Raw genomic sequence first — 25,356 nt, forward strand, 5'->3', positions numbered from 1 at the left:
AAAGTAGCATCTGTTGGCCAATACAATTCTTCTTTTTATTTCACAACTGATGTCGTTTGTTGTGTTTACGGAGGTGCCGAGGTAGACGAAGTCTTTTACTACCTCAATATTATAGGAACCAACTTCCACATTCGGTCCGAGCTCAATGGACGCATTGCGCGTCGACACCATCAACATGGTCTTCTCACCGTTTACCGCCAGACCCACTTTAGCAGATTCTCCTTCGACCTTCATAAAGGTATCGGTTACTTCTTTTACTGATCGGCCCATGATGTCTATATCATCAGCATAAGCAAGTAGCACGTGGCTATTGGTGTAGATTGTGGCACTTCTATTGACGTTTGCCTCTCGTATAACCTTTTCCAGCAGGATGTTGAAGAGATCACACGAAAGATTGACTCCTTGTCTGAAACCTCTTTTGGTACAAAACTCTTCGGAGAGGTTCTTTCCTATTTTAACTGAAGATCTTGTGTCGGTTAGAGGCTTTTTACAAAGCCGAATGAGCTTTGCGGGGATACCCAAATTCAGACATGGCTTGGAATACCTTTGACCGCAGCAGGCTGTCGAAGGCTGCTTTATAATCGACAAAAAGGTGGTAGGTGTCGATCTGCATCTCTTGGGTCTTCTCCAGGATTTGCCGCAGGGTAAATATCTGGTCAATGGTGGACTTGCCAGGCCTAAAGCCGCATTGGTATGGTCCAATTATCTCGTTGACCATAGGCTTTAGTCATTCGCACAATATCCCTGACACGATCTTGTAGGCAATAGGGAGTAGACTTATGCCCCTATAGTTAGAGCATACAGTCTTATCTCCCTTCTTGTGGACGGGGCACAGGATACTCAGGTTCCAATCGTCGGGTACTCGTTCTTCCTGCCAGATGGTGCTAACTAGCTGATGAATACACCTTATCAGAATGTCGCCTCCGGTTTTAAACAGCTCGGCTGGTAAGCCATCGGCTCCTGCTGCCTTATTATTCTTCAGCCGATTTATTGCTGTCTTTACCTCATCTTGGCTGGGCGGTATACATTCAATACCATCTTCTGGGATTGGGTCTGTGGTATCTTCGTCGTCTTCGCTGCTATTGGATACCAAAAGTTTTGAAAAATGTTCTTTCCATATCCTGAGTACACTATCTGTATCAGTTACCAAATTACCTTGCTGGTCTCTACAGGAGAATGTGCCTGTACCAAAGCCATCAGTTTGATGCTTGACTCTTTGGTAGAATTTTGGACTTCATTCTGGTTCCTGTACATCTCGATTTTTTCACACTCCCGTTTTTCCATATCTCTCTTTTTCCTGCGGAAAAGACTCTTCTCCTCTCTTTTTCTCCCGATATCTCTCTCGTGCGCTACGCCTTGCTACGGATTGTAAGGTAGCCATATATGCCGCATTTTTCTCTTCGGTAGTAGCACGACACTCCTGATCATACCATGGATTCCTTGGTGGAGGTCTCTGGTATCCAAGTATAGATTTTGCGGCTGTTTGCATGGAGTGGGCAATACTTTGCCATTGCGCTGATATGTTGTCGGAATGAGGAGTGCTTTGATTAAGCAATTGGGCTAGTTGAGTGGAATATGCTGTGGCTAGTCCCGGTCCACACTAGCGTGAATTTCATTAAAAAATTTCATGAAATTAGACGTTCTTAATTCGAATTCCCCACTACAGCAATTTTATGATTTTACTCTACTATGGAAGTCGATCTAGAGACGCATAATTTCATGCAATTATTTCAATGAAATCACTCTAGTGTGGACCGGGACCTATCTGTTGACGTTGACATTTTAATTGCTAGCCCCCCTTGGGGGCCTTTTTTGTGTTTTTTATTCACAAGCCCCAAAAACGATAATTTGCCTTTTCAGATTTATAATCTTCAATCTCAAAAATTCTTATCACTGAAAATAAGAACTCAACCAAACAAATAAATTATGTCCAACCGCAACAGAATCACAAAACGCCATACCGGGTTTTTTTTTGGTATTTCACATTTCAAATGCAATCAATGAATGACTGTCAGACTGACTGAGTGTTTGTTGCCACTGGCGTTTTTGTGATAACCGCATAACCCTAAGAGCATCTCTTCCAGTGCTGATTTTGATGTTAGTTGATGCCATCCATATAGCTTTCTTATCGACAAGATTAGAGATGAGTGCAACGTCAAGCATGAAATTTCTTCGAAATAATCGGAAGGCTAAAGCGGTTCAATGGTAGTAAAATAGGTTTTTGGGATGTTCTAAACAAAAACGAATTATTGGAAATTTAGTAAAATTATATCCTCAGCATTTAGGCTTACGAGGCTAAAAACACTTTAATACGATCAAAAATGTGCCTCATAGAACTATTGTTTTTGGACACGTTTCAGACAATTTGGAATTGATTTAGAGCACTGTGCGAACTATAACTCACGGACGGATAAGCCGATTTGGCCCAAACTATTTTTATGAAACATAGATAAAGTTCGAAAATGGACCTACCACAAAGGCTCGAACATTTTTCGCTAAAATGGTGCCTACAATAACTCTCGAACGGAGCAGCCTATTTGTTTCGAACAAGGTTCATATCATAGGGTATCACTCATAAAAAATTCAATTTTTTTAAGGAAATGTCTAGGATTGTATTGAACTCTTTCCTACATCAGGTTGTCCTGATACAAATTTTTTTTCGGGACAATTCTAAAAGACAATTCATATTTTTACCATATTTCGGTAAGTTCGTGTGAAATTCAATCATGCACTAAGACATTAAGGAGGAACTTAACAAATCTTCTTAGAATTTGAATTGATATGAAATTTCAAATTCAAATAAAAAAGTGAAAAACATACAGCCAAAAATACACAGAAAATCGCTTTTAATTAGACAGTTGTATTTGCCCGTTGACATCTACAAGAAGTGATGTCTTTTTGGGCTGGCTGAGGTTTTGTTACACTTGTGGCGAAAGATGATATTATTTTTAGTTTTTGTTGAAAACATGGTAGAAAAAATATTAAAGAGCATACGTACATATTTACAGAAGGAGCGGAAGATCAGTTGGGCAGCAAATTTCCTATGCCAAACGATTATGGTGGGGATTGAATGCAACCATTAACATGCCTAAGTACACTGCAAGAAAATGCGTTTTCTTGTAGTCAGATTATGGAAATCGGTGATTACCCTAGCTCGAAAATTAATGAAGCGATCGTCTTATATTTTTGTGGGCTTATTTAGGACATACAAATTTAGTACTTCCACCCCACCACCCACCAAACATCACCTTTACAACGTTTGGCGTCGGTGTTCAAACAACGGAGATATCACAATAGTCGCCGATCTAAGTTTTCATCATTGGGATAACAATTGTAAAGACGAATATCACGGCTTTGGCCTTCCAATGGGCCATATGGGCCATTTTAGAAGTTAAACTAAGTTTTGATAAAATATTAGAAGATCTAAAGTTTGGACCAAATTGGTTACCCAAACTGATATCGTCCTAGCATTTTAGTGACATTTTTTAAATATTGGGGAGAAGTACCGAAAGTTGTGGACCGGTATTGCCCATGAAACTATGTTTGGATATAATATGACGAAGACCAAATGTTGGACCAAGTCGGTTGAACAGTTCCACACGTGGCCACATATGGTGCCATAGAGGTTTTTTACAACTTTCGGGCTGTTTTCCCAAGAAGTATGGACTTGCCACTGAAAAAACTTTTACCTTTGTAATTGAGACAGCGATTGCAAGTTGCTTCAAGAGAAATCAATGTTAGTCAAGAGCAGGTCTTAAACTTATCCGAAATTTTATGTGGGAAGTACCCGAAGGATTGGGCAAATATAGTCCATATTCAAACCTTATCTATATCTGGTAGATATATTAGGATGCGTAAAGTATGGACCAAATCGGTCCGTCCCTTCAAGAGTTACCAAACGAACAATTTTTCCGCACATTTTTGAACTTTTGTGGGGGAGGTACCTGCAGGAGTGGACCGATATGGATTATCTTCAAACTTACACTATGTTTGGACAAAATTTTGGACCGAATCGGCAGATCCGTTCGAGAGTTATCTTGCGCTCCACCACCACCTCACACGGTGTCATATTGGTTTTTTGATTCGAGAGATGGCCCTAAACTGAACTTTTCCGAAATTTTGTGTGGGAGGTACCCGAAAGAGTGAACCGATTGAGTCCATATTAAAACCTTATCTAAGTCTGGTACAAATTTCACGATGTGCAAAGTATGGACCAAGTCGGTTACTCCCTTCAAGAGTTATCGTGCGCACAAATTTTCCGAACATTTTCGACCTTTTGTGTGGGAGGTACCGGAAGGAGTGGACCGATATAGCCCATCTTCGAAATTGGGCAAAATATTACGAAAGCCAAAATTTGAACCGAATCGGTTCATCCGTTCGATAGTTATCGAGCGCTCCAGACAGACAGACGGACGGACATTGCTCAATCGACTCCAATCGAAACACATTTCGTCCAAACATACTTGGGGTCTAAAACCATTATTTCGATGAGGCACATTTTGCCCGTATGAAAGTGTATATACCCTCGTTAGCATAAATGCTGATGGTATAAAAATGTTTGATATACATATGTAACTCAGGTTGTAATATGAACTATATACATATGTCAACTCGTTCGGGTACTTTCGACACAAATTTCGGAAAAGTGCAGTTTATGACCTCCTCTCGAATCGTACTGATTTTTCTTGCAACATGTGGCACTCAAAGTCCCTATTACGATGGTACAAATTTTTTGAGTAGCAAGTCGACACATCTTGAGAAAATGACCCGAAAGCTGTAAAAAACCCCTACGGCCTGCAAGTGGCTGGTCCAAACTTTGGATCTCGAAATATTGTGTCCAAACTTAGTTTATGCTCAAAAGTGGATCCTATCGGTCGGTCCCCTGCTTGGATTACCACACACACAAATGGTCAACATATTTGTTTAAGGATCTGTTCAAGGATCCTTTGGAAATTTTTACCGAAGGTAATCCTATTGTGCCTGTTTACAACGATAATATGTTTTTCGTGGGTTTAAATTATATGGTGGCCAACTGAAATGACTGGTGGGCGCGATATTTGTAGAGAGGAATGGCTCCCAAAAATAGGACCCACTTCTAAAATGGTGTAAATGGTGCAAAACTTTTGAGCTTTAATCCAAATCCATATTTTTGTCGCCAAGTTCATTCGCCCAAAATTCTGAAAACCCCTAAATACATAGGTTTTTTTGAAGAAGTGTTTCAATTCACACAGTCTGAGGGTATATCTCTGTCGGCAAAGCCGACTGATACGTTTTTACTTGTTTTCAATCTAGTTTTCCACTGTACCGCAATGCTGTCCGTATAATGTCAATGTCGTCGGCATTAGCAAGTAATATGTAGCCATTGGTGTATATGTTGACATTTAAATAGGTCACAGGAAATGCTGCCTCCTTGTCTGAAAACTTTTTGGTTCTGAACTGTTCGGACAGGGCCCTTCCTATTCTAACTAAGGACCGGGTATCAGTTATAGTCATCGTACAAATTCAAAGGAGATAAGACTGTATAATCTAACTACAAGGGCATAAGTCTGCTCCCTATTGAATGTATGGGGTTGTCGAGGGGTCTTTTACAGGTTTTGCCTCAGGGCAAATATCTGGTCAATGGTGGATTTGTCAAGCCTAAAGCCGCATTGCTATGGCCAATTAATTTCGTTGACCGTAGGCTATAGTTGTTCGCATAATATTCCATTACTGTCCTATAAACAATAGGGAGCAGACATATGCCCTTGTAGTTAGACCATACAGTCTTATCTCCATTCATGTGGACGGGGCATAGGATGCTCAGGCTCCAATTGTCGGGTATGCGTTCTTTCTGCCAGATGGTGCGTGTCGCCTTCGGTTTTAAACTATCGACTTCAGCCGGTTTATTACTGTCTTCGCCTCATCTTGGTCGGCTGGTATAAACCCAAGATCATCTTCTCGTATCGGATCTGTGGTATCTTCGTCGTATTCGCTAGTATTGAATACCAACTGTGTAGAAAAACGCTCTTTCCATATCCAGATCACACTTTCTGTATCTTTAATCAGTTTGCCATGCTCATTCTCTACAGGAGAATGTGCCTGTACCAAAGCCATCTATTTTATGTTTCACTCTTTGGTAGAATTTTCGGACTTCATGCAGGCTCCTGTTTATCTCACACTACCTCTCGTCCATATCCCTTTTTTTCTTCGGAAAATACGTTTCTCCTCTCTCCTTTTCTCCCGATACCTCTATCGTGTGCTACGAGTTGTAGAGTAGCCCTATATGCAGCATTAGCAGCACGTCATTCCAGGTCATACCATGGATTCTTTGGTGGAAGTTTATGGTATCAAGTATGGATTTTGAGGGTGTTTGCATGGAGTGGGCAATACTTTGCCACTGCGCTGATATGTCCTCGAGACGAGAAGTGCTATCATTTAGCAATTTGGCCAGTTGAGTGGAATACTTAATGGCTATCTGTTGTGATTGTAACTTACCGATGTCAAACTTTCGTATTGTGTCTGTTCGTACTTTATTTCCATGGCAGTATGTCACCTTTAGATGTTGGCTCTCGGATGCCAGTCCATTCGATCCATGTTGTCTCCTCTAACAAGTATTCCTTCTAACTGAGGGTTTACCGTTAACATATTCGTTAGAATATAATACAAAATTACAGGTCTAAATATGAAGCCTAAAATTAGTGTGCCGTCTTGGGGAAGTGCAATTTCTTTGCATAAAATTACAATTAGCCACACACGGTAGATGTCTAATGATACTTAAGTAGCCTATTTAAGATTTATAAAGAAGACCAATTTTACTTCTCATTAGTAAACAGTAATTTCTCATAGAAGACCTCTAGTATATATATATATATATATATATATATATATATATATATATATATATAGAAGACATATCTTTTTTTTAAAAAAAGCTTAATTCGACCAGACTTAGATGACCAGAACATCATCTAAGTAGATGTAGCTATGCTCATAGAAATTCAGAAGTTCTCCTCATTGAATCCCAGTAGAATCTCTAATGGAAGAACTTATAGAACTTCTTTGAATTGCCATCAGGACTTTTATAGAAGATCAATAGGATTTCTCAAAAAAAAATGTCTCATATTTTTGGTAACAAAAATTTTTTCGTTCGCCGGCGGTAAATGGCTACTGATCCCCTATAAAAATCCTGACTAATATAAGTAATATTACTTTGTATTATTATTATTATTACATTACTGTGTAATGAGTTTTTCGAGTCACGTGTCTCCAATTATGTACTGGGAAGACAAATATTCCTCTTTGCTATGTGCTTCTTCCGCGGAGAGAAGAGATATCATTGGAGCAATCATATTCTCAGAAAAACAGGGTATTTTAAAAAATATGAAAATATATGTTGGTGCTTCCACTTCAAACATATATTTTGTTTCATGCTTCATGTCATACAAAAATTGTTGCAGCAACAATTTTTTTAATTTTTAAAAATATCTGTTTTGTTCCCAGAATGCATATTATGCCTCCAACAATATCTCTTCTCTGCGTGTGAGTGCCAAATAATCTCAATGAGTGTGTGTTTTCGGAGACTTATCCGATACCCTGAATTCTACCACTTTCAATGACCGTGGTTGGCCTGTCAAGCTTTTACGGAAGTTTTTTTTCGAAAAGTTTGGGCTAAAATATTCCGGTATTGTAAGTCTATATTACACCGACGGGTTTAATTGTCACTGAAATATCTGATGTTGTATTGCCAGGAACTCGACTTTATTCGCGCATTGGCACCCATGACTAAAATATTTCCTGAGAAATTTTCCCTCACTAAATTATTCCCTGAGAAATTTTCCTCAGTGTAGCAATATTTCGCAAACCGAAAACAAACATAAATTTCAAATTGTCTATAATACACGCCCAAACAGCGAGAAAAGAACAAACCAAATCATCCAAATAGCAAAAATACAAAGCAAAAAAAAAATATATGAAATGAAATAAAACAGAATCCTTTGATTTGTGACAATCGTCATAAGAACGACAAAGAGAAACATTGCCACAGCAGCCAGCCAGTCAGTCGGCGGCACATCCACACCGATCAAAAAAAAAATATTGCATTCAAACAAAAACAAAAAAAAAAAAAACACGAAAGAAGGCTTCTTCTTCTTCTTTTGGCTACCGGCTTGGCATGGCTGGCTCTTCTTGGTGGCGGCAACGGCGTTGATTTTCCACTATCTGACGTCGATGTGAATGTTGAAAAGTGTCAACTGCAAAAACTTGTCAAATCTTTTTTATGCTAATTAACCTTAAAAATATAAATACAACAACACCAAACATAAGCCAACAGACAACAACAACAAACTATCAAAGCAGCAATAAAATGTAAATGGCAAATATTAAATAAGAAATAGAATGTTGTTGCTGCCTTTTAGAATTTTATTTTAGTCTGGAATGAAAAGTTGCAAGTTTTTTTTTTTAATGAAAGAAAGAAAATTCTTATCGGCTATATTGGTCCTTGTTTTGGAAGCCATGTTAGTTACTTTCTACATTCCCAGTATTTAGAAGAATAATGGGTTACTTATTTTACAAGAAAAAATCTCTTATTTTTGTAGGAATTTTTCTATAGAAAATTTTCTACAGAAACTTGTTTATAGGAATTTTTGCTATAGAAATTTTACTATAGAATTTTTACTATAGAAATTTTTCTATAGACATTTTCTATAGAAATTTATCTATACAAATTTTTATATAAAAACGTTTCTATAAAAAAATTGTGCATTATGCTATCGAAGCTTTTCTATAAACATTTTCTATAGATTTGTTATAATGAAATAGAAACTTTTCTATAGACAAATTTTAATAGAAAGTTTTCTATAGAAATTTTTCAATAAAAATTTTTCAGTAGAAATTTGTCTATAGAACCTTTTCTATACAAATTTTCCTATAACAAATTTTTTTTAGAAATTTTTTTCTAAAGAAATTTTTCTATAGAGTGTTTTATATAGTAATTATTCTATAGATATTTTTCTATAGAAATGTTTCTATAGAAATTTTTCTATAAAAATTTTTCTATAGCCATTTTCTATAGACATTTTTCTACAGAAATTTGTCTAAAGACATTTTTTTATAGAATATTTTCTATAGTAATTATTCTATAGATATTTTTCTATAGAAATTTTTTATAGAAAATTTTCTATAGAAATTTTTCTATAGAAATTTTTCTATAGATATTTTTCTATAGAAATTTTTCTATAGAAATTTTTCTATAGAAATTTTTCTATAGAAATTTTTCTATAGAAATTTTTCTATAGAAATTTTTCTATAGAATTTTTTTCTATAGAAAATTTTCTATAGAAATTATTCTATAGAAATGTTTCTATAGAAATTTTTTTAGGAGAATTTTTTCTATAGAATTTTTTCTATAGAAATTTTTCTATAGAAATTTTTCTATAAAAATTTTTCTATAGAAATTTTTCTATAGAAATTTTTTAATAGAAATTTTTCTGTAGAAAATTTTCTATAGAAATTTTGTATAGAAATGTTTCTATAGACATTTTCTATAGAAATTTGTCTACACAAATTTTTCTATAGAAACGTTTCTATAGAAATTTGTCTACACAAATTTTTCTATAGAAACGTTTCTATAAAAAATTGTGCAATGCTATAGGAACTTTTGTATAAACATTTTCTATAGAGTTGTTAAAATGAAAATTTTCTGTAGAAATTTTTCTAAAGAGAAATATTTATAGAAAGTCTTATATAGAATTTTTTTAGAAACTTTTCTATAGAATCTTTTCTATAGAAATTTTTCTATAGAAACTTTTCTATTGAATTTTTTCTATAGAAATTTTTCTGTAGAAATTTTTCTATAGACATTTTTCCATAGTAATCTTTTTTTATAGACATTTTTCTATAGAAATTTTTCTATAGAAATTTTTTTATAGAAATTTTGTTATAGAAATTTTTCTATAGAAATTTTTTTATAGAAATTTTGTTATAGAAATGTTTCTATATAAATTTTTCTATTGAAAAATTTCTATAGAAATTAATCGATAGACAGACAAATTTCTATTGGAAAATTTTCTATACACAAATTTATATAGAAAATTTTCTATAGAACAAATTATATAGAACATTTTCTATAGAAAATTTTTCTATAAAAACATTATATAGACAAATTTCTATTGGAAAATTTCTATAGAAAAATTTCTTTAGAAAAATTTCTATAGAAAAATGTTTATAGAAAATTTTCTACAGAAAAGTTTCTATAGAAAATTTTAAATAGAAATGCTTGAATACAATTTTATCTATAGCAATTTTTCTATACAGGAAATCTTCAATATAGAAAAATTCTATAGAAAAATAAAAAATAGATAATGTTCTATAAAAAATTTATATATATAAAATTTTCTATAGAAAAAATTTATACAGAAAAATGTCTATAGAAAAATTTCTATAGAATAATTTCTATAAAAAAATCTATAGAAAAAAATCTATAGAAAAATTTCTATAGCAAATTTTCTATAGAAAAAATTTCTATAGAAAAATTTCTATAGAAAAATTTCTATAGAAAAAATTTCTATAGAAAAAATTTCTATAGAAAAATTTCTATAAAAAAATTTCTATAGAAAAATTTCTATAGAAAAAATTTCTATAGAAAAATTTCTCCTAAAAAAATTGTATAGAAACATTTCTATAGAATAATTTCTATAGAAAAGTTTCTATTGAAAAATTTTTATAGAAAAGTTTCTAAAGAAAAAATTCTATAGAAAATTTTCATTGAAAAATTTCTATAGAATAATTTCGATAAAAAAATTTCTATAGAAAAAATTCTATAGAAAAAATTCTAAAGAAAAATTTCTATAGAAAAATTTCTATAGAAAAAATTCTATAGAACAATTTCTATAGAAAAATTTCTATAGAATAATTTCTATAGAAAAATTTCTATAGAAAAAATTCTATAGAAAAAATTCTAAAGAAAAATTTCTATAGAAAAATTTCTATAGAAAAAATTCTATAGAAAAATTTATATAGACAAATTTCTATAGAATAATTTCTATAGAAAAATGTCTATAGATAAAATTCTAAAGAAAAAATTCTATAGAAAAAATTCTAAAGAAAAGTTTCTATAGAAAAATTTCTATTGAAAATTTCTATTGAAAAATTTCGATAGAAAAATTTCTATAGAAAAAATTCTATAGAAAAAATTCTAAAGAAAAATTTCTATAGAAAAATTTCTATAGAAAAAATTCTATAGAAAAATTTCTATAGAATAATTTCTATAGAAAAATTTCTATAGAAAAAATTCTAAAGAAAAAACTCTATAGAAAAAATTCTAAAGAAAAGTTTCTATAGAAAAATTTCTATAGAAAAATTTTCTATAGAAACATTTCTATACAAAAATTTCTTCAGAAAAATTTCTAAAGGAAAAATTCTATAGAAAAATTTCTATTGAAAAATTTCTATAGAAACATTTCTATAGAATAATTTCTATAGAAAAATTTCCATACAAAAATTTCTATACAAAAATTTCTATAGAAAAATTTCTATAGAAAAGTTTCTATTGAAAAATTTCTATAGAAAAATTTCTATAGAATAATTTAATTTCTATAGAAAAATTGAAAAATTTCTATAGAAACATTTCTATAGAATAATTTCTATAGAAAATTTTCTATACAAAAATTTCTGTACAAAAATTTCTATAGAAAAGTTTCTATTGAACAATTTCTATAGAAAAGTTTCTAAAGTAAAAATTCTACAGAAAATTTTCATTGAAAAATTTCTATAGAATAATTTCTATAGAAAAATTTCTATAGAAAAATTTCTATAAAAAAATTTCTATAAAAAAATTTCTATAGAAAATTTCTATAAAAAAATTTTCTATAGAAAAATTTCTATTGAAAAATTTCTATAGAAACATTTCTATAGAATAATTTCTATAGAAAAATTTCTATAGAATAATTTAATTTCTATAGAATAATTTCTATAGAAAAATTTCTATAGAAAAGTTTCTAAAGAAAAAATTCTATAAAAAAATTTCTACAAAAAATTTTCATTGAAAAATTTCTATAGAAAAATTTCTATAAAAAAAAATTCTATAGTCCCGGGCTACATTACAGTAATTTTACTGAAAATTTGACACGAAATTATGCGTCTCTAGATCGAGTTCCATAGTAGAGTAAAATCATAAAAATGCTGTAGTGGGGAATTCGAGTTAAGAACGCCTAATTTCATGAAATTTTTTAATGAAATTCATACTAGTGCGGACCGGGACATAGAAAACTTGATATAGCAAATTTTCTATAAAAAATTTTCTATAAAAAATTTTTTATAAAAAATTTTCTATAAAAATTGTTCTATAGAAAAATTTCTATAAAAAAGTTTCTATAGAAACATTTCTATAGAAACATTTCTATAGAAAAATTTCTATAGAAAAATTTCTATAAAAAAATTTCTATAGAAACATTTCTATAGAAAAATTTCTATAGAAAAATTTCTATAAAAAAATTTTTATAGAAAAAAACAAAATAGAAGTCGTCATCCCAAACAAAAAACGCCAATCCTCCTGATAAATTTCTATAGAAAAATTTCTATAGAAAACTTTCTTTAGAAAAATTTCTATAGAAAAGTTTCTATTAAAAAATTCTATAGAAAAGTTTCTATAGAAACTTTTCATTGAAAAATTTCTATAGAATAATTTCTATAGAAAAATTTCTATAGAAAAATTTCTATAGACAAATTTCTATAGAAAAATTTCTATAGAAAAATTTCTATAGAAAAATTTCTATAGAAAAATTTCTATAGAAAAGTTTCTATAGAAAAATTTCTATAGAAAAATTTCTATAGAAAAATTTCTATAGAAAAATTTCTATAGAAAAATTTCTATAGAAAAATTTCTATAGAAAAATTTCTATAGAAAAATTTCTATAAAAAAATTTCTATAGAAAAATTTCTATAGAAAAAAAATTTCTATAGAAAAATTTCTATAAAAAATTTCTATAGAAAAATTTCTATAGAAAAATTTCTATAAAAAAATTTCTGTAGAAAAGTTTCTATAGAAACGTTTCTATTGAAAATTTTCCATAGAAAAGTTTCTATAGGATTTTTTTTTTCTATATAGAAATTTTTCTAAAAAGTTTTAGTCTAGTCTATAAAATTTTTTTATATATGTTTTTCATAAATTTTAATATAGAAAATTTTCAATAGAATTTTTTCTATAAACATTTTTTTATATTTTCTATAAAAACTGTTCTATTCAGGAAATATAGAAACGTGCCTATAGAAATTTGTTACAATTCTGTACAAAATTTCCATTGAAATGTTTCTATAAAAATTTTTGTATAAAAAAATTCTAAAGAAACTTTTCTATAGAAACATTTTTCTATAGAAACTTTATTGTTATTATTATTATTTATAAATGATTTTATAAAATAAATAATAATTATTTCAATTTTTATTTAAATTTATTTCCCTCTCTCTCTCTCTTTCTCCCTTCTTTTCATGTTCACCAAATGCAGCAGCAGAGCGCAAGATTTCTTGGGCCAGGTGCAAGGGAAAAAAGTCCAACACCACCTGTAGCACATCAAGGAAATGCTGCACATTGCGGCAGTGCTGCAGGTGCAAATAACAGTAGTAATAATAATAACAATAACAACAGTAATAATAATAACAACAACAACAGTAGTAGTAATAGTCATAGCAATCAATTCATATTCCGCTCAACATCCTGCTCCACATGTCCCGATATCTGTGAACATAGTACAAAGCCGTTTAGTGCAGCGGCGGCAGCCTATTCAGTTGCATTTAGAAGGTGAGTTCTGCTCTGCAAAACCTAAAAATGTCTTAAAACTTATTTACCTCTCTCTCTTCCCATCCTTAGCTATGAAACAGCCGAACAGGCCACCTTTGATGATTCATCCATCAAATATGCCATTAGTCGAGGCCAAACGGAATGTCCGGATGATCTCAATGATGAGACAAATTCGGGTATATCATTTAAAACGGAACCATATGGACCACCCAGTAGCCCGGAATCGGCAACTGAAACAAAACCAAATTGTAGTCCACCCTGTGCTGGGTGTGGGCGTTTAATACAGGTGAGTTAGTGGCTTATTTCCAAACATATTTTTCATAATTCTCTTCCCTCTCCTTCCCCAGAGGGGCAATTTGTTGTCTGTGCATGCAATTACATGGCCAATTTTAACGGTGTTTTTTTCAATTTGTCGTTGTTTTTTCTTCTTCTTCCATGTTTCTTGCCTAGGATCGTTTCTACCTCTCTGCTGTGGACAAACGGTGGCATGCCAGTTGCCTGCAATGCTATGCATGTCGACAACCCCTAGACCGGGAATCTTCATGTTATTCGCGCGACGGTAATATTTACTGCAAAAGCGATTATTATAGGTGAGCTTTAGTTGTAACAATTTTTTTTGCTTTACTACAGAAAAATAGAAACAAAAACAATTGCAATTTTTTTTGTTGTTGTTTATTATATAATATATGTATGAACATAGTATGTGGAAGGTTTCAAGTACATTGTGAACATCGAAGCGTGGGTTGTTGTAAAAAACAAGAAACACACACATGAGACCCTGAGAATCGCCCCCTTCTCTTCTTCTTCTTCTTTCTTTGGCATTTCCTTTGAAATGAAGAACTGCATTTCAATTACATGCTAGGAACGAACGATTACAAGACCAACAACACCAAAAGTTGAAGGTGGTAACAGCAACAACAAAAACTAACTCTAACAAAAATTGTTTGGATTGCAAGCGTGTGACTTCACGAATAAACGCTGGGCAATCAAGCGATAATAGTGGGTTAACCATACAAGAACATCGAAACAGGGGGGAGGAATGATGGGCAATGGGAAGATAAAAAGGAAAGACATTTTTCTATAGGTAGAAACTTTTCTATAAAAATTCTTTCTTTAAAAGTTTTTTCTATGGAAATATTTGTATAGAAATTTTTCTATAGACATTTTTTTATAGAAAATTTTCTATAGAAATTTTTCTATAGAAATTTTACTATGGAAATTTTAATATAAAATTTTTTCTATAGAAATTTTACTATAGAAATTTTTCTATAGAAATTTTTCTATAGAAATTTTTCTATAGAAATTTTTCTATAGAAATTTTTCTATAGAAATTTTTCTATAGAAATTTTACTATAGAAAATTTTCTATATAAATTTTTCTATTGATACTTTTTTATAGAAATTTTTCTATAGAAATTTTACTATGGAAATTTTAATATAAAATTTTTTCTATAGAAATTTTACTATAGAATTTTTTTCTATAGAAATTTTTCCATAGAAATTTTTCTACAGAAATTTTTCTACAGAAATTTTTCTATAGAAATTTTACTATAGAAATTTTTCTTTAGACATTTTTCTACAGAAATTTTTTTATAGAAAATCTTCTATAGAAATTTTTCTATAGAAAATTTTACTATGGAAATTTTAATATAAAAATTTTTCTATAGAAATTTTTCTTTAGACAGTTTTCTATAGAAATTTTTCTTTAGAAATTTTACTATAGAACATTTTTCATTTTTCTATAGGCATTTTTCTATAGAAATTTTTCTATAGAAATTTTTCTTTAGACATTTTTCTATAGAAATTTTTCTATAGAAATTTTTCTATAAAAATTTTTCTATAGAAATTTTTCTATAGAAATTTTTCTATAGACATTTTTCTATAGACATTTTTCTATAGAAATTTTTCTATAGAAATTTTTCTATAAAAATTGTTCTATAGAAATTTTTCTATAGAAATTTTTCTATAAAAATTTTTCTATAGAAATTTGTCTATAGAAATTTTTCTATAGAAATTTTTCTTTAGACATTTTTCTATAGAAATTTTTCTATAGAAATTTTTCTATAAAATTTTTTCTAGAGAAATTTTTCTAGAGAAATTTTTCTATAGACATTTTTGTATAGAAATTTTACTATAGAAATTTTTCTATAGAAATTTTTCCATAGAAATTTTTCTACAGACATTTTTCTACAGAAATTTTTCTATAGAAATTTTACTATAGAAATTTTTCTTTAGAAAATCTTCTATAGAAATTTTTCTATAGAAATTTTTCTACAGAAATTTTTCTATAAAAATTTTTCTATAAAAATTTTTCTATAGAAATGTTTCTATAGAAATTTTTCTTTAGAAATTTTTCTATAGAAATTTTTCTATAATAATTTTTCTATAAAAATTTTTCTATAGAAATTTTACTATAGAAATTTTTCTTTAGACATTTTTCTACAGAAATTTTTTTATAGAAAATCTTCTATAGAAATTTTTCTATAGAAAATTTTACTATGGAAATTTTAATATAAAAATTTTTCTATAGAAATTTTTCTTTAGACAGTTTTCTATAGAAATTTTTCTTTAGAAATTTTACTATAGAAAATTTTTCATTTTTCTATAGGCATTTTTCTATAGAAATTTTTCTATAGAAATTTTTCTTTAGACATTTTTCTATAGAAATTTTTCTATAGAAATTTTTCTATAAAAATTTTTCTATAGAAATTTTTCTATAGAAATTTTTCTATAGACATTTTTCTATAGACATTTTTCTATAGAAATTTTTCTATAGAAATTTTTCTATAAAAATTGTTCTATAGAAATTTTTCTATAGAAATTTTTCTATAAAAATTTTTCTATAGAAATTTGTCTATAGAAATTTTTCTATAGAAATTTTTCTTTAGACATTTTTCTATAGAAATTTTTCTATAGAAATTTTTCTATAAAATTTTTTCTAGAGAAATTTTTCTAGAGAAATTTTTCTATAGACATTTTTGTATAGAAATTTTACTATAGAAATTTTTCTATAGAAATTTTTCCATAGAAATTTTTCTACAGACATTTTTCTACAGAAATTTTTCTATAGAAATTTTACTATAGAAATTTTTCTTTAGAAAATCTTCTATAGAAATTTTTCTATAGAAATTTTTCTACAGAAATTTTTCTATAAAAATTTTTCTATAAAAATTTTTCTATAGAAATGTTTCTATAGAAATTTTTCTTTAGAAATTTTTCTATAGAAATTTTTCTATAATAATTTTTCTATAAAAATTTTTCTATAGAAATTTTTTTATAGAAATTTTTCTATAGAAATTATTCTATAGCAATTTTTCTATAGAAATTTTTCTTTAGAAATGTTTCTATAGCAATTTTTCTATACAAACTTTTCTATAGAAATTTTTCTATAAAAACTTTTCTATATAAATTTTTCTATAGACATTTTTCTATAGAAATTTTTCTATAGACATTTTTCTACAGACATTTTTCTATAAAAACTTTTCTATAGACATTTTTTTATAGAAATTTTGCTATAGGAATTTTTTTCTATAGAATTCTATTTTAAATTTTCTATAGTAGTTTTTCTATAGAAACTTTTGTTGTTGTTGTTGTAACAGTGTTTTCATTATGTTTATATGTTCGTTCCTCTGTTCAATCTGGCTCTGGGTTTATCTCCAGTTCCAGAAAAATGGCTGCTTCGATGGGATGTAGCCACAGATCCACTGGAGTTAGATGGGTAGGTTTGGCGGGGCAGTTAAAAAGATGTTGAGTGTCGTGCGGGCCCATGCCGCATACTGGGCATATGTCTTGCACGGCGCGATCGATTTCCGCCCAATACGAATTTAGGCGACTGCAATATTCCGAGCGTAGCTAAGCCAAAACAGCTCTGGTTTGTCGTGGCAGCTGACGCTCCTCAGCTGCGATAGATGGAGGATGTACTCCGAGTACTTTATTCACACTATAATTGCTTAAGGCCTTTGCAACTGCGTCCGTGTGAATGCTTTTCAAACCTGCTTGATATGCTTGTTGATCTAGGGGTTCTCTCCTGTATCGTTGGACCTCTCCCTCTAGAGCATGGATATCTTTCCTGATCTCCCTGAATGGGCCGGGCCTACCCACAAGATGGTGATTGGGATGGCTCACACGATAACATCCAAGCAGGTACTGCAACGAAAGCATCTCATTGTGTTGCTTTACAGGTAGAATATTTGCCTCCTCATGTAGATGGTCCACTGAAGATTTGAGGAGGCACCCTGTCGCTGTTCTCAGGGCGGCATTCTGGCAAGTTTGAATCTTTTTCCAGTTCGTATCACACAATCTCGGGGACCAGACTGGAGCCGCATAGCTTACCACAGACCGATCTATCGCGTTAGGGTTTCTTTATCTGCACCCCAAGTGCTGCCGGCCAGGGACTTGAGGACCTTGTTCCTACTTTTCAACTTGTCGCAGATAGCTGTGGCGTGTGCGCACGACATGAATGTAGTGTCGAATGTGACCCCTAAAATTTTAGGACAGTTTGTGGTCGGAATTCTGCTACGGTCGACCACGACATTCAATTCTCTTCCAAACTGCTCTGTCCATGTGGTGAACAGAGTGACTGTAGATTTTGTGGCGGGAATCTGCATATTCCTCGAATGGAAAAAGGTGGTAAGATCGGTTAAATAGTTGTTCAATCTCTCACAGATGTCATCAGGATAGGTGCCCGACGCCAGGATCGTGCAATCATCCGCATACGTTACGATCTCGATGCCGTCTGGAGGGGGCGGAATACCGGTGAGGTAGAGGTTAAACAGTTCCGGAGATATCACCCCACCTTGGGGAACTCCCTGTTTCTTATTCCTGAATTCCACGTACGACTGGCGTCCATACATATAGTTGACTATCCAACGTTTCAAGCTTGACCGGAGGGTTGTCTGCTCAATGTCCTCAAACAGCGTGGAGTGCCTGACTGTATCAAAGGCTTTTGATAAGTCAAGCGCCACCATCACTGTTCTAGCGCACGGCCGTCTCTGGTTGAGTCCTTTACAGATACATATATGTGGTAATGGCATGCAGCGCTGTTGTCGTGCTGTGCTGCTTACGGAATCCATGCTGATGATTGGCAACTTGATAGCTATTTCTGATACTGGGGAGGAGCAAGGCCTTAAGTGTCTTTGCTACGGGCGACAAAAGCGAAATCGGTCTGTACGATTCACTTTTGCTGGCATTCTTGCCTGGCTTCCGTAGTGGGACCACCCTGCCCATTTTCCAGACTTCGGAAACAACGAGGTTGGCTAGCGACAAGTTAAAGACTTTGGTGAGATACTCGACTCCCGGCTCATCCAGCTGCTTCCATCAGGGCCCAAAGCTTTGGATGATTTAGCGTTCCCGATGGCATTGGCAACATCATCCATTGTAAATTGTGGTGGTTCATCCTCGGCAGGAAGAAATCTGATGCGACGTAATACTCTTCTCTTCGCCCTGTCACTCTCGGGATGCTCGACAAACTGTCGATTGAAATTACTTGCGCACCTCTTCGGGTCAGTCAACGTAACGTCGCTAAATGTGACTGAGGTCCTATCTTCCCTTCTTTCAGGGTTCGAGAGTGACTTAACCGTTGCCCACAATTCACCTATACCGGCTCCAATGTTGCAGCTCTTCAGATGATTTAACCATTTATTGCGCTTATGCTCGCCGACCAGCCTATTAACTTCCAGTGTCACCTCCATTACTCTGGGGTCATTGGGGTTGATACGACGAAGCTCATCACGCCCATTTGCTAATCCCGTCGCCTTTGCTGGGAAATTCGGTCTTACTTCGGGTATTCGACCAGCAGGGATATGGCGAGCGGCTGCAGCAGTGATGATGTCCCGGAACGTCCTTTCCGCTACCCGAACATCAGAAGGATTGGGCAATTCTCTGAAGCGGTGATTGGCGAACTCTCTGAAACTCGGCCAATCAGCTTTTTTATCATTGACGAACGTGCGGCGTTCAGAGGTGATGAAGTCGGGTGGTCTGCTAATGGAAACAATTATGGGGAGATGGTCTGATCCAAGGGAAATGGCGGGATGTATACATTCAGCAACTCTATCTGGGCAGCTCCACACCTGACTGCTACCCCCATACATTCCATGTACGGGTCATTAGAGACAGGCTCAAGCGAGATAGGTCTGTATTGGACAGACTGGTGCAATAGGAAAGCCAATACCCCACCTCCACTTCTGGTGTGATCCTTCCTTAGCACGTTGTAACCATCACAATGCTCTAAGCTGTGGTTGTTGTTCAGCTTGGTTTCCTGCACCGCCGCGAACTTGATGTTCTTCCGACTCATAAAATCTACTATCTCCTTGATCTTAAATCGGAGTCCATTGCAATTCAATTGCAAAAAGGCTGCATTTTCGGGAATTGGGACAACAACGGCTGGTGTTAAAGGCTGCGTGTGCGGTTGTTGTCGAGGGGACTACGGGGGAGTTTCGTAATCAGACGACGAGGGAGTCTCCTAATTCGACGACGACTCACTGGGGACTGTGTTCACGCAGCATGCAGCAACATAGTCCCTGTCGTAGTCCCTCACGTGGACAAGTCCAGAGCAACCCCTTAGATACACCCACTCCTGACATCTATTGCATTTCACCGAAGGATGGATATGGGTGAAGATGCGGATGTGACAAACTGAGCACAGATATATTGGTCCTGGGTTTTCCTCCGTTCCGGCTCGGACCAATAGAATTCGGAGCAGGCATTCCGGGATATGCTGCTCCCAATACATAAAAACGAAACAAATACAAACATATGTACACTGAGGTGGCAGCCGCTGGCCGGAACATTGGTTTTGTGTTGTTCCGCGTCAATCCGGTACGAAAGAACCCGCTGCCGTGGGATTGATAGAAACTTTTTTGTAGAAATTGGTTTCTATACAAATTGTTTTCTATAGAGACGTTTCTATAGAAGTTTTTCTATAGAAATTTTTAATAGAATTTTTTCTATTGAAATTTTTCTATAAAAAAATTTTTCTACAGACATTTTTCTATAGAAACTTTTCTATAGAAATTTTTCTTTAAAAATTTTTCTATGGAAATTTTTCTATAGAAATTTTTCTTTAGAAATGTTTCTATAGCAATTTTTCTATAGAAATTTTTCTATAGACAATTTTCTTTAGAAATTTTTCTTTAGAAATTTGTCTATAGCAATTTTTCTATAGAAATTTTTCTATAGAAATTTTTCTATAGAAATTTTTCTATAGAAATTTTTCTATAGAAATTTTTCTATAGAAATTTTTCTATAGAAATTTTTCTATAGAAATTTTTCTATAGAAATTTTTCTATAGAAATTTTTCTATAGAAATTTTTCTATAGAAATTTTTCTATAGAAATTTTTCTATAGAAATTTTTCTACAGAAATTTTTCTATAGAAATTTTTCTATAGAAATTTTTCTATAGCATTTTTTCTATAGCAATTTTTCTATAGAAATTTTTCTATAGCAATTTTTCTATAGAAATTTTTCAATAAAAATTTTTTTATAGAAATTTTTCTATAGAAATTTTCTTTAGAAATGTTTCTATAGCAATTTTTCTATAGACATTTTTTATAGAAATTTTTCTATAGAAATTTTTCTATAGCATTTTTTCTATAGCAATTTTTCTATAGAAATTTTTCAATAAAAATTTTTTTATAGAAATTTTTCTATAGAAATTTTCTTTAGAAATGTTTCTATAGCAATTTTTCTATAGACATTTTTTATAGAAATTTTTCTATAGAAATTTTTCTATAGAAATTTTTCTGTAGAAATTTTTCTATAGCAATTTTTCTACAGAAATTTTTCAATAAAAATTTTTCTATAGAAATTTTTCTATAGAAATTTTTCTTTAGAAATTTTTCTATAGCAATTTTTCTATAGAAATTTTTCTATAGAAATTTTTCTATAGGAATTTTTCTATAGAACTTTTTCTATAGAAATTTTTATATAGAAATTTTTCTATAGAAATTTTTCTATAGAAATTTTTCTATAGGAATTTTTCCATAGAAATTTTTCTATAGAAATTTTTGTATAGAAAATGTTCTATAGAAATTTTTCTATAGGAATTTTTCTATAGAAATTTTTGTATAGAAATTTTTCTATAGAAATTTTTCTTTAGAAATGTTTCTATAGCAATTTTTCTATAGAAATTTTTCTATAGGAATTTTTCTATAGAAACTTTTTTATAAAGATTTTTAGAAATTTTTAGAAATTTTTCTTATAAATTTGTAATAGAAAATTTTCTATAAAAATTGTTGTACATAAATTTTTCTATAGAAAATTTTCTATGGAAACTTTTCTATAGACATTTCTTATAGAAACTTTTCTATGGAAATTTTTTTATAGAACATTTTCTGTAGAAACTATATAGAATTTAAACATTTTTTATAGAATTTTTTCTATAGAAACTTTTTTTCGCATTTCCATACCATCTTCTCACTTCCCATTTGTCTCTCACAAAAACATATTCCACTTTATTCGTTTTACTTTGTTTGACTTTCGTTCGGTTGCTTGACTGACAATCATGACAAGGAGTTCTAAACTCAACTATAAAACGGTATGAAACGGATCTTGCAAAAAACTATTTCACGCCAAAAGCAACAAAAATAACAATAACTACAACAAAACATAATGCAGGCAATAAATACAAAGCAAAAAACAGCAACAACAACAAAAACTATTGTAAGCTTCATACTTAAGACTATCAGCCCCACTACCTGATGTTTAGGTTAGCTGAGGTTGGTGTTGAGCTGCAATTTCATCATTGAATCTTGACTTGGTTTTCATTACACGTAAAAACCATGTTGGGTACTTGGGACAATAGTCATGTGTTGTTGTTGCTGTTCTTTGGAAGTTAGGATGTAATAAAGTGGCCCAGTACCAGCAGAGCTTCTGAGTTCACCTTCCCAAAAAAACGAAATAGGAGAGGAAGGAGAAAAACAACAACAGTGGCAACCAACAACTGATGAATCGTCTGATAAACCTTAAGGCTTACCATGCGAAGACATTGACTATCAAATGATTTCTAAACACGCAAATCAAATATTTTTATAAGCTGCCGTTTTTAAGTTTTTTTCCTATCTGTCCTAGTGGCGGTGGTGGTTCCGACGACCGGTGCAATGGTACCTTTAACTATGCGGTTTGAAGTCAGTGTCGGCACAGGTTTTATTTGCAGCTCTTGAAATGCCTTTTTGGCGGCAAAATAACCAGACCGTAACAAAGAAGCTTTTCCATTCTGTTTTTATTTTTCTTTGATAACGGAACAACAAAGAAGTTAAGTGAAAACTTCATGGAGAGCAATCTGTGGGTCTTTTGAGTAATGGGAAATATAAAAACAGAGTTGAGAAGAATTAGAAAAAGGTGTTCTAATAAAGTTGGTGTTTATTAATATTTTTAAAGAAAGGGAAAGCTTTAATTTATCTTAAGATCTAGAGGTAAACAGCGATGAAAATTCTATAAAGAAAAGTTCCTTAAGAAATTTAGATGAGCGATCCCTGGTAGATGCAGCTTATGGAAGCGTCTATAGGTGATCTCCTTTTAAAGTAAGCTATAGAAGCCTTAATACAAAAATCATTTAAGGGAACTTTCACATAAACATCTCCTATAGAGCTTTCACAAAAATATTCAGCAGAAGTTTTATATATAAATCTTCTAATTTACTAAGAACATAATTATTTTGCTGAAATATTTATTTTAAATTTGTTGAAGCTTCTAAAGCTTCTCCTGAAATTATTTTTGAAATTTTCCCAACTAATTGCCTCTTAAATTTTTTAAAAAATAATAATTTTGATGAAATATTTGTTTTATTTATTTTTTATTTTTTGAAGCTTTTGAAGCTTCTCATAGATATTCCTGAAATAATTGTTGTAATTTCCCCAACATTCCCTCCCTCCTTTTTACGTTTTCGTTCCTTTCATTCATGTTGTACCTAAGCAGCCAATATGTTCGTAATTTATCTTTCATCTTTTGGAAACTCAAGGCAAAATTCTATCCCATCCATGTCTACCAGTAGCCTCGCTAAGCTATTCCGCTCATACATCACAGATATGAAAAACTATAAACAAATTATCGCATATATTAAATGCTTAACCCTAAACGTTAAATGCGTCGTTGCTTTATTTGTCTCTCCCGATCCTAGGGATAGGGGGAAGAAGATGACAGGGTGTGCGAAGCGGGCACATCCCATTCCATAGACAACACACCACTGGTAGTTGACTAGACAATGATGATGGGCAAACATTTTTCACCAGCTACTGCTGCCGCACTAATACTTAGCAGCAGAAGAGCATTTTTAGGCAAAGAACGTTCAATTGAAATTTGTTTTAATTAATGCCATTGGATGACTGCAAGAAGCAACCAAGCAAATATTGAAGTTTTAGCGGCCCATTGCCTTTAGTGGTGCCCTAACCAAAACAACAACAGGGCAGTGATTTATTTTATTTTTTATTTGAGACAGTACTGCATGTCATAGTTTAGCTGGCAAATGGGCAAAAGGAAAGTGCTACTTAAACAATTGCCGGTGAGTAATATTGCAGTGAGGACATGGCCGTAAGGTAAATGTTGCAGCATAGTCTGTCGGTGGTGTAGCTGGAGACAAACACAAACCAATCGCCATCATTGCAGCAGACAACTACTTCAGCAGGTTTTGGAAGAAGACAAATGATCTTCTTGATGGGGAGGGGGAAATAACAAAAACATAAGACAACACAAATTTTAGTGTTTGGTGGCGTCAAGGAGATTTTTAATAGCCTTGACAACAGTGGGGTGTAATGAAAAGCGAAATTTATTGCAATATCGTAGACTTCCTACAAAAAAAAGTTTAAAACAAGCACAGTAACTGATAAAAGGTGTTCGATAACAACATTTTATATGGACATTTTCTATAGAAACGTTGTTCGATAACGACATTTTTCATAGAAAAGTTGTTCGATAACAACCTTTTATATAGAAAAGATTTCGATAACAACTTTTTCTATAGAAAATTTGTTCGATAACAACTTTTCTATAGAAAAGTTGTTCGATAACAACCTTTTTGATAGAAAAGTTGTTCGATAACAACCTTTTCTGTAGAAAAATTGTTCGATAACAACCTTTTCTATAGAAAAGCTCTTCGATAGCAACCTTTGCTATAGAAAAGTTGTTCGAAAACAACATTTTCTATAGAAAAGTTGTTCGATAACAACCTTTTCTATAGAAAAGTTGTTCGATAACAACCGTTTCTATAGAAAAGTTGTTCGATAACAACCTTTTCTATAGAAAAGTTGTTCGATAACAACCTTTTCTATAGAAAAGTTGCTCGATAATAACCTTTTATATAGAAAAGTTGTTCGATAACAACCTTTTCTATAGAAAAGTTGTTCGATAACAACCTTTTCTATAGAAAAGCTGTTCGATAACAACATTTTCTATAGAAAAGCTGTTCGATAACAACATTTTCTATAGAAAATTTGTTGCAGTACGAGGTTTTCTATAGAAAATTTGTTCGATAACAACCTTTTCTATAGAAAAGTTTTTCGATAACAACCCTTTTTATAGAAAACATGTTCGATAACTACATTTTCTATAGAAAACTTGTTCGATAACAACCTTTTCTGTAGAAAAGATGTTCG

General features: G+C 31.9%; 1 protein-coding gene across 8 annotated transcripts in view; it reads left to right on the forward strand.

Annotated features, from left to right (window-relative positions):
* ap (apterous) overlaps positions 1–25,356 on the forward strand; it is a 117,751-nt gene that overhangs the window by 17,221 nt on the left and 75,174 nt on the right. For 6 of the 8 annotated variants that reach the window (XM_073989204.1, XM_073989203.1, XM_073989208.1 and 3 more), the window contains exons 3-5: positions 13,479–13,771; positions 13,841–14,057; positions 14,222–14,361. In XM_073989204.1, the coding sequence (XP_073845305.1) occupies positions 13,479–13,771; positions 13,841–14,057; positions 14,222–14,361 (650 nt within the window). The remainder of the gene's footprint in view (positions 1–13,478; positions 13,772–13,840; positions 14,058–14,221; positions 14,362–25,356) is intronic. The other 2 variants (XM_073989205.1, XM_073989211.1) reach the window with 1 other exon arrangement.

The sequence above is a fragment of the Musca autumnalis genome, unplaced genomic scaffold (genome assembly GCF_047663935.1).
Source record: "Musca autumnalis isolate F117 unplaced genomic scaffold, ASM4766393v1 scaffold_5, whole genome shotgun sequence".
In the NCBI taxonomy this organism is placed as follows: domain Eukaryota; kingdom Metazoa; phylum Arthropoda; class Insecta; order Diptera; family Muscidae; genus Musca; species Musca autumnalis.